Source organism: Cynoglossus semilaevis, chromosome 16, assembly GCF_000523025.1.
Source record: "Cynoglossus semilaevis isolate Cse_v1.0 chromosome 16, Cse_v1.0, whole genome shotgun sequence".
In the NCBI taxonomy this organism is placed as follows: domain Eukaryota; kingdom Metazoa; phylum Chordata; class Actinopteri; order Pleuronectiformes; family Cynoglossidae; genus Cynoglossus; species Cynoglossus semilaevis.
In genome coordinates, this window is record NC_024322.1 from 781,783 (window position 1) to 792,656 (window position 10,874).

General features: G+C 38.1%; 1 protein-coding gene across 1 annotated transcript in view; it reads right to left on the reverse strand.

The window, feature by feature from the left end:
* lrch1 (leucine-rich repeats and calponin homology (CH) domain containing 1) overlaps positions 1-8,130 on the reverse strand; it is a 31,545-nt gene extending 23,415 nt beyond the window's left edge. The window contains 4 exon segments of the mRNA XM_008327809.3: positions 1-18; positions 231-357; positions 806-950; positions 7,659-8,130. The exon segment at positions 1-18 is cut by the window's left edge and continues 85 nt beyond it. Of these exon segments, the coding sequence (XP_008326031.1) occupies positions 1-18; positions 231-357; positions 806-950; positions 7,659-7,896 (528 nt within the window). The 5' untranslated portion in view covers positions 7,897-8,130.
* Between the last annotated feature and the right edge of the window lie 2,744 nt (positions 8,131-10,874).

Here is a 10,874-nt window from a genome sequence, read left to right on the forward strand (position 1 = left end):
GGATTAACACAACAACGACTTCATTTTACAAATATGCATTTAAATGATTAACCTCCTCACAGATCAATGCCAAAAATCTGATGACTCACACTGATATACAGATGACAGTGACATTGGACGGGATCAATATATGTATCGTAAACCTTATCTGACCCAGATTGTGATTAGCTGAGTGAGAGAGAGAGAGAGAGAGAGAGAGAGAGAGACAGAGACAGAGTGTTGAGTCTTACCAGCTCCATGAGGTTCTGCAGCTGCCTGATGTTCTCTGGCAAACTGACTAGCTTATTGTTGCTAGCGTTGAGGACTCTGAGAGGTAACCCACAGAGACAGGCTGGCAGAGAGCACAGCTGGTTACGACTGTAACACACACAGACACACAGACACACAGAGTATTTATAATCTTAAACATTGAAGCATTGAATAATAAATGTCACGTGACCACGTGTAAAACTAGTGTAAAGGTGAAAACGCTGACATCTGCAATGGCCCTGTTTGAAAACAAAAATGTGCTCTTTTTTTCCTGTTGACTCACGGTCCCTGCTTTGTCTAGAGCTTCCTTTGTGAGAGCAGCTCAACTTCTGCTTTAAGTCTCACAGCTGTTAGAGCTGGAAATAGATAGCTGTGTGTGTAGCACTAAGCATAAAAAGCATAAAAAGCCACCAAAGACACCCATCTGCAGCTAGTGGACACTGTCAGCATCGTTCGTTTTTACATTCAATTATTTATTTAACGGAATAATCCGATGTAGTTTACACAAAAAAATTCAACGTAGAAAGAAAAAACAAACACGTGCATCCATTTATACCTGAGGTTTAACGATGTGAGTGACTGCAGACCGATGAAGCTGTCAGGGATGGTCCTGATGCAGTTGTGATACAGGTTTAGTGTTTCCAAAACAACCATGTGACAGACGTCGGCGGGCACATCGCTCAGTCGGTTCTTCGACAGGTCTGCACAGACACAGAAGAAAACAGGAATAACAGTTAGGCGCAAATCTAACCGCAATCTACATGTAGGACCTGATATAATCTCAGTTAAACGTTAGCTCGGTCTAGACTTGTCCACAGCGACTTATAGGAGGAGGGCTAACAAACGAGCTCCATCGAGGATCCAGGACCTACAGAAAGTCTAAGGCAGGCATGGGCAAACTAAGGCCCGGGGACCGGATGGGGTCCATTTGGTTTTTTAATCGGGCCCACCAAACTTTTCCAAATTATAGAATTGATTTCTATTATCGTTATACTTCTGCCTTTTCCCTGCAATACCCATGTTTCCCCAATAGATGGCGTCAATAATGATAAAAGCATTTTATGCGTGACTTCTACATGTCATGCATAAAGCTATCTTAGTTCACACCAACGCTCCATCTATCTGCTCCTGACCCCCCTGTTCAATTTTAGGACAATTGTGGCCACGCCTGTTCTAAGGGTCCTTAGTAAACCATTCCTTCTTGTAGAACCGCATATCGGAAGTAGAAACTGTCCGTGTGTCTGTGAGCGTGTTTGTGTAGTGACCTTCGCTCCTCCTGCAGGAAAACATTAGCAGTGAGAACAATAAACCGGGGCGTTTTCGGTTCCTGTGCTGGAGATAGAAATGACTTCACAGCGCCATGTGATTACACACCAACAACAACGCCTCCATGTGACAAACACACACACACACGTCTGCTTCCGGACTCTGGCCACCATGTTTGTAGTACGTCGGGAGATGATTTGATTTATGTCTATGTTTTATGACAACAGCTGTTTTCTTGGTGTGTAAATGTTCCACGTGCAGACATTTTGCTAATTTATCAGCTAACTTTCGAATTCAAATCATAAAGGTGATTTCATGTCCCTGCTAGGGACTGTGAGATTACAGAGTAAACTGTTTGGGACTAGAATGTATCATATAAACAAAAACGGTATCAGCAAATTGTGCAACGTGCGATGACAATGTGACGCGAGGTAAACAAAAAAAAAAAAAAAAATCGACTGCAAAATTGTCCACCCCAACAGAACTCCACAAAACAGGGTCTTGTCACGGCGTTAACGGGCATCATATCTGCAGCAAATCCCACCAGAAAACAATGTGTTTTATTGAAAATCCTAAGATCAATGTAACAGTCGGTTTCGTCAACGACAACTTGCGTAAATCAAAACGTACGTAACTACCATTAGGTTTGCAATTAGAAGACTTTAGATGCAACTTAAACACAAACTTAATGTCAATCTTAATGATACACAACCACAACAAAAATAATATCTTGTGCCTCTTTGGATGGTTTGCTAATACCTTGAACAATTTTTTTTTTTTTTAAATTTTTTTTATGTACTCCTTTTACTGCATCTTTTCTCGGTCTAACTGTGCCTCACTCTCGACTATGGTGAAAAAAAACATTTGTAGAATTACCAAAGGATGTAGAGAAATATGACTTTAAAAAAAATAATAACCAAGTAAATGACAAAGACGTGGCGCTTCGGCCCAGAGGCAATGTCTCAGAGAAATATGACTGTCATTGGTGTGGAACTCCAGGGTTCTTCTCCTGGGGCATGATTGAAACCCCGGTTAGGGCGACCCCGTAACGGATAAGCGGATGGAAAATGGATGGATGGTTTCTAAACTGAATAAAAATATAATACTAAAAGACCATACTTAATGATAATATTAATATTATAGATGTCATTACTGTTTTCAAATGTGCTCAACAGTCAGCGGACTCCTCTGATTCTCCTCTTTATCATGCTAATATTTTAGTGGGAGACAGATATGAATAATGCAGCTACAAAAAGATCAACAATCATTTTATTCTTTCCGTTTCTCTTCATCTTTCATCGACAAAAGAAGCACTTAGTACTTGATGGAAAGCCTATTGAGGATTTAGAACACAGTTTACCCATGAATCTATTGTAATGGTCTGAGCCTTTTAACTAAAGATAAAAAAAAGCTACATTCAGGTGTGGCAGGAACACCAAGCGGATAGACCAAAACCTCTCTCGACCTCTTCACTGACACTGCATTCCTGAGAATCCAAGCGTGCGCGTTTGTTTGCCTGAGGGTGACACAAATCCCACCCCGACTTCCTCTACCTCCCAGATTTCCTTCACAGACATGTACACGCAAAAATCACACACATACACACACACAAGGGGGCCGGATTGAACACATTTGGCCGGTTTTGACCCACGGGCCGTATTTTCGACGGCCCCGTTGTAGACGATAAAACAAAAAAATGTAAAGACATGAACTGTTATTAAAAAACATGTTGAGCAAAAAGATTTAAGGGATTCGGTTTTTTTTTTCTTAAAACAATGGTAATAATTCATCATAATCTGGTTATAGTAACAGACACAGATACAGGAAACCGATGATTTCATATTTTCTAATTAAAACACGTTGACATTCATCTGACCTTATGTTTAATATTTAAAGCTAGGATCTACGTGTGACCCAACTTTGAAGAAATGATCTGGCCCTTTCAAATTTTTTGGGCCTTTTTTTTTTTTTTTTTTCCCCGAAATTCAATCCAAAACTTTGGACCAATATCATGACGATACAGGGTGAGTATCAGACTGAGCCATCACTAGTTAATCCACAAATAGCAAATACATGCTGTAATGAGCTCTTGGTTATGTTTTTGTTTGGTTGGTTTTTTTTTTACTTTTTTACTTCTAATGTTATTGCTGCAGCAAAGATGTATGTTGTCACAAATTCAAGGAGATTAAATGCAAGGATTCACTGATTATTACATGGACAACTCCTTGCTGTGTTTATGAGTTCATTTAATGGCGTGAATGCCATTTTCAGAACAATACCTTTGACACATCATTGACACAACATAGTTTTCTCTTGTTATTATTTTTGGCTCTTTCTCAGTCCGTGGTGTGATTTTTCTTACAGCCCATGTCTGTATCTTTTTTCATTGCTGTTGCATTTTAGGAAGTGATTATAATTATTGGATAAGTGTAAATGATAAAATATAAGCCATGAGAAAAACAACTGAAAACTTGCAAAACTAACAGACGGAGAAACAAGTGGGAAGAAAAAGTGTTGCCTCTCTGCCACCTACTCCCAAAAGAAAAGGATTTGTGCGTGCCGTAGAATGAGCTGGAAAAACGAGTTAAAAAAAAGAAAAAGTTATGTATCAGCTTGAGTCAGCTGAGACAGCAGCTCTGTTTTTTGGAGTTTTTTTCCTTTTGTTACATTTGTTAAAATAAAAATAAAATGCTTACACTGCACTCTCGTGATTTTACCGCCACTATTTAAAACAACGCGAGAGTACGCTGCCACCGCAAATACACCAAAATATGTTTTTTTTAAGATTATTTTAACTTTATGGTTTATGTAATGTTTTACTTGAATATCGGCAAAAAAAAATGTATTACTTATTGTGTTAAGAAATGCCAGATTAGATTTAGTTATCAACCACATCTGGCTCGCAACCCCTGCTCTAATCTAAGCCGCTGAATAATCCAATTTGGAACTCTTCATTTAGCTCAGACCAACTGGTCCAGATATACAGGGTCATCTGGGGGTTCTTCGGTCACTCATGTCGCTTTACTGCATCAGTTCAATGGTTCTGATTTTGAACTATTTGATCGAATTGCTACGAAACGTCTACTATTTTATTCGCATATTTAGATCAAAACAATCAAATTGGCTTCAAAACCAAAAGATCTTTTGATACAGACCACCAATGAAAAACAGAAACTAACAATAGAAAAGCAGTAAAAAAAATAAAGGGAGAGAGAAAGATTGAGAGAGAATAAGATAAAGACAGAGAAAATAAAGATCATTTGTTTCCAGGAAATGAAAGCTGTTTACATGAAAAGAGCACAACATAAGGGCTAATGCTGCCTGTCATGGTTTCACTGAGACCTGCACGGTCAGCAACTGTTGCTTGCATGCATGCACGCACACACACACACACACACACACACATTAACTCCAACTCTCACAGAAGAGAAACTGATGTTTTCTCTTACTTTAACTGATTATTTGTTATAGACTCCGCGTTTTTTTTTTAATGTATATACTTTAAAAAAAAAAACGCTCCTGTGATCACCGAATTCTTCATTCATTGATCAGCAAACAACTTTTTTTTTCCCCCCTGTGTACGCATGAACTCACTCCAGAGGCATGAAAACAGCTTTAGTTAGACTTTTAATACATGTTCAGACTTGTGCTACCGCTTCTTATTAAACTATGATACCGCACACCTCGGTGTGTGTGTGTGTGCGTCTGTGTTTCTCTATGAAACATTCTGCATATGCACTAGCGAAGGGCTGATCTTTCACCATTTTGTAACAACAAAACTTCAAATTAAATTCCTGCCTGCTGTGCTCCGTCGTGGTACAGCCTCCCTACATTTCAAGTATGCCTGTCGCAACACCAGAATTTGAGTACCCGATATCAATACCTGTGAATAACTGGGATCCCACGATCAGACCATACACACAAAAAAAAGTACCTATGTACCGTAAAGTATCGTAATGTACCAAAAAGTATTCAAACACATTTTGATGCTGGTATCAATCCCAAAATGTAAACTAGCCAAGCAATGTATCTCATCATGCACTGCAGTTGAGTGACGACACTGCACAGAGGAGCAGAATCGGTCCGTCCGTTTTAATTGTGCGACAGTAATTACATAATCAATTGCACACAAAAGTACTGCTCGAGACAGTTTTTCATTTAAGCGATGAGTCCACTATATAGATATATTTCCCTATATGGGGAGTCGGGGACGAGTGATTTCAGACACAGCCACTGTGATTAAATTCAAATGTGCATTGTTCCTCACAATAGTGATGCGTCCTAAGAAAATGAGTGGTAAAGGATGGTAGTGAGAAGAAGAAACGCATGATGATGACCATGAAAATAAAGCATAACATTGTTTACTAAATATGAGCGTAGTATATTTCTTATAGGAAAAAATTATTTGAGATACGAGCACCTCAAGTTACGAGCTCGTTCATGGAATGGATTATGCTCACATCTTCCAGGTTCCACTTTAACTGGTTTAGAAATAGTGCAGTGACACAAACAGACCACAGGAGGCAGCAGTGAATGAGTTCCTGTCTCACTGTTATTGAAAAAATAAATCACTAAATTCAATGAACATTGGGATGAGAGAGGGAGTGTTGGAGAAACTCAAGATTCCTGTTGGAAAATGCTCTTGTTTCGAAAGTAGGAGTAAAAATAGCCTCAAAACATAAAAAACCAAGCACAAAATAAAAAATAAAACAAAACTGTTCATTAAGCTAATAGGGAAGGCCTATGCTGCTATATTACAATGTTGGTCATCATGGTTGGTACTCAGAGAGCTCAACGTTTTCTCAGGTGGTACAAAAGTATAAAAAGTTTGAGAACCACTGCACTACAGGACATTCTGTCTCAGAACACACCTGCATCAAACAACTGTTAAGTCGAGGTTTTGAAATTGCTTGCAGATTGTGCACAGTGATACAATGCAAACACAGCAAATAGTTCATCATTAAAATTCAAAGGTAATTTGTTGACTGACTCAGATTCAGATTTACTGGCACAAATTGACCACAAAAAAACATCAGCGGAAATGAATGCAAAGTAAAGTAAGTAAAGACAATGACAAGTATTTTTTAGGTTAATAAAGATTAAATTCATTGAAATGAATCAAGAAGAAAAAATTACCAATTTATGTTTTGTTTTCATTTATCCTTACACAAGTCAAAAGAGAAAATGTGGAAATGTAGCTCATGTTCTAACAGTTGCTACTTTCGTCAGACAGTATGTATCTACAGCATGTGTTATTTCCCTAATTCAGGGTTGGAGGGGTGTAAAAGGGATCTGTGTTCTGGCCATTAGAGCAAAAAGATCATAACTGAACCTTGAGGTAACTGTTTTGTATCTATAAAAATTGGCACGTTTCCCCCATATTTGTGTTTATGTCTATGTTTATGTTTGTGTGTGTGTTTTCCATGTGGTCCAATTTCCTCAGACAGTCAAAAAGCATGTAAATTCGGTTCACTCTAAACTGACCAGAGGAATGTATGTCACGGTGAATGGTTGTTTTGGTGTCCACCATGACAGTAACACCAATTTCCTTACTTCTAGTCAATGCTCGCTGTATTCAAGAAGCAGTAGTGGACGGTGCCAACAACTCAGTAAAAGTTAAAAGGATTTAATAGCAACAGAGTGCTGTACACACAAACGAAGGACTAGCTAGCTACCATGTCTACCTCTGCTTTCAAAAACATGGAGTCACCTCGTACGTGATAATATGCATCCCACTCCAACAACTCTCAGACTGACTTTCGCCTTTCAGTGTGCCACCGACACTAGTCTGGTTTACAGGCTCAATGTCAACAACACTTGAACAGAAAGTAGAAAAACGTAAAGATAATAATTCAGCTAACCCACAGGAAATATAACCATCCAGGAATAAGGTGGATATGTGTCCATATCACTGCCTAGTGTCCAGGGTGTTTTCCCGCCCTTGTATGATGACTGATTGACTTGGCACCGACACTGATAAGAACTCAGGGGTGGCGGATAAATTTTAAAAATTCCCAATGCAGGACTCTGTAAATGGCACACATTGTCCACACGAGGCAGCACAACACCAGTTCCTCCTGTCTCTGTATGACCTAAAATCATAGTTTATACCAAAGATGGGAAAATGCGTGTCGGTATCTTACCTGCCTCCAATGTGTCACTAAGATCGTGCGAATGAACTGTGCGCGGAAAGTCCTTGAGTTTGCGACAGCTAATGTTCAGGACTCCGCTGAGACCCGCCTCTTCCAGAGCCCGTTCCAAGCCTCGGTTCGGTGGCAGGTTCAGATTTTGGAGAGAACAGGGGGAAGAAAAAGGACCGAGCTGAGATGGGGGGGCAGGAGGAGCAGCAGGAGTAGAAGGAGGTCGTGCTGACTCCGCCATCGCGGTCCTCCTCCCTTCTCTCCTCCGTGTGAGCGTCTACCGTGTCACTGTATCGGTATGAACGAGGGAGGTGAACAGCGACAGAATCCACGGAGTTTGTCGACGTTCAGCTCAGCCTCGGTTTCCTCCGTGATTCCCCGACTGTGACTGCGCTGAAGCTGCATAGAGGAAAGAGCGAACATATATCCGTTATGTTTCAAAATAAAAGCGGTGACGTTTACTAATTATCCAGCTGCTAACAAAAAGACAGCGTTTTCGACGTCTTTCCAAAAGGTTTTTTATTTTAACATATTTTTTATAAATATGTTAATTAATTCCTAAGTGTATGTGATGTCCCATACGTATAAATTATATCATGAATACAAATATATGTTCTTAATGAAACAGAATTTGTATATAGTCATATTATTTCGAAATATTTTTAAATAAGTATTTTTTTTATTAAAGAAGGTGAAAGAAAATAAATTGTATTGACAAATTAAGGCATTCTATGGTAACTCAACATTTCGAAATAAATATACATCTTTCTTTGAAGGAATCTTTCTTTATTCACTGCAAACCAAAAAATGATTATATCCCAAACAATGAATCAGTGATTTTTGGGTCACAGGGACACATGAGTTACTGGTCTTCTGCTGCCCCCTCTGGTCTGTTTGCGTCATTGAGGCAAATAAGATTAAGAAAATTCACACACGCATGTTTCATTTGAAATCATTAATAGAAACAAATGTGAAACGTCCGTGACTGTATTGTACCAAATAAAATTAAGACCATAGTCTTTATTCGCAGTTTTAAAAAATGTTTTCCTTAGTTAAATGTTACAACTGCTAAATAGTGAAAAATTACATCAAAACCTAAATTCACTGCTTTAATAATAATAATACATTTAAAAGGGCTTCAGTAACCACTGAACGGCTTCTCTTTAAAAGACATGAACATAGACAACAACGATAATGTGACTCCTGCTGCGTCCTCTTTAATAAAAGTGAAAAAATAAAATAAAATAATGGAAAGCAAGACATTCAAATACTTACTTTTAATATTGTGACGATTCTAAAACTCAATTTAATGGGTTTAATGAGCCATTAGTGCAACAGTCGCCACAGGACATCAGAGACAATGGAGACTGAAACATACCCAGTTTTTAACACCATCATCAGCAGAGGGAGAAAAAAATTTGCAATAAATACAGGAAGTGTTGATAAAACTGTTGCTGCACTTCCTCTGTGAGTTATTTCGGTGGTTGAAGACTTTTGAAGTCGCCTGCGAACGTGAGTTTGCTCTTACTTTCCATCACATTCAGTTATTATTATATTAACGTATTATTATTATTAGAATAGGCACAAACTCGGGTTTTCTACTGTTCTTTTGTTACGTACGAAATGTGTTTTACTACTGTTGTTATTGTGAAAATTATGCATTTTATTTTTTAACAGGACTCAAGACTAAATGACAGTGCAGATATTTTAGGTGTGGTTGTACAAACTCCTGAGCCACATATTGAGTAGCACGTTCCCTTCCCTCAAGAACTACCACTAATTGTGGAACATTTTTTTGAATAAAAACAGTGATATCAGATCAAGGTATTGAGGCATAAAAAAGGGTTCTTTTGGAAGAGCAGGTATAAACATCGGCCTTTTCGGTTGTTGTTTCCAGGGAATTCCTCCTGTCGTTCATACCATTAATGATTTGGAGCTGTAATGCCACTGCCGTAAGATAAAGATAACGCCCAGACAGACAAGAACATTATTAACTCAACACAAAGGAAATGTTACAGCATCAGCTTTTCATCAGACCTGTTTTCATTAAGAAATCTTTCTCTCTCTCTTTTTTTTTTTTTAGATGGAAACGTTAAGAGACAAAGTCTCCTGCAAGCGGAGCTCGACCTATGTCACCTGGTGTGTAACGGAACCACAAGCAAAAGCAACAGCTACAGGTACACACACAAGTCACAACATACTTGTTTTAATTTAATTTAATTTAATTTAATTTAATTTAATTTAATTTTATTTTATTTTATTTAATTTTATTTAATTTTATTTTATTTTTATTTTATTTTATTTATAATTTATTCATACATCGAGTTTAAATTTAGATTCGGTTCACTTTATTTACACTTTTTAAACTAATCCTAGAAAGGATTAGCAGTAGAATGAATTCCAGTGGTCCCTTGTCTGTCACGGGGGTATTTTTTATATTTTTACATTTTTTTCTCCTTAGGCTATGATGCTTATTTCATCACTAGAATAATGAAAATATTGGAAATTTCAACATTTATATATATATATATATCGCAAAAAAAACGCGAAAATCCGTAATATGCGTCGCGCCGTCAGCCATGTTGTGTGGTAAAAGACGCGAACAGATGATGATGACAATAAAAGACAATAATATTAAATTGCTGGAGGTGGTTTAGACGAAATTGTTGTATAGATATTCACTAGACACAATTACAAAAGCGAGATACTTAAGACATAAGTTGAAAATAATCGATGGAAAAGACCCATACGGCTACGGAACTATGGGTAGTAGCGCAACGTCATCGTAAAACTATCTATACAAGAATACATTTAAAGACTGTAATAAAAAAAAAATGCATTCCACAAAACATTATATTCGAATTCACCTTACCCACATCTGTCATTCTTTTCAACTCTGTTTTCTCAATTGCAGAAACAGCCAATACCAGGTCGCCTCCATTTCTTCGGTCTCGACCATCTGAAAAAGAGACATTTCTAGAGGAAACCACGCTCTCCTATTGTCAAGAATCCAATGACGAAATCAGAAGAGACGACATGAGCCTGAGCAGGAACCTGGTGGACTCTGGATGTGATCTGGGTCGGGTTGAGAAGAAGCCAGTTCTCCGCAGAAGTAGCCCAATCATTTCCAGGCAACACGGACTGGTTTCCTGGATTGAAGAAATAATTGAAACATCACAACCATCCAGGTTTTTCTTTTTTTTTTTTTTTTTTTTTTTT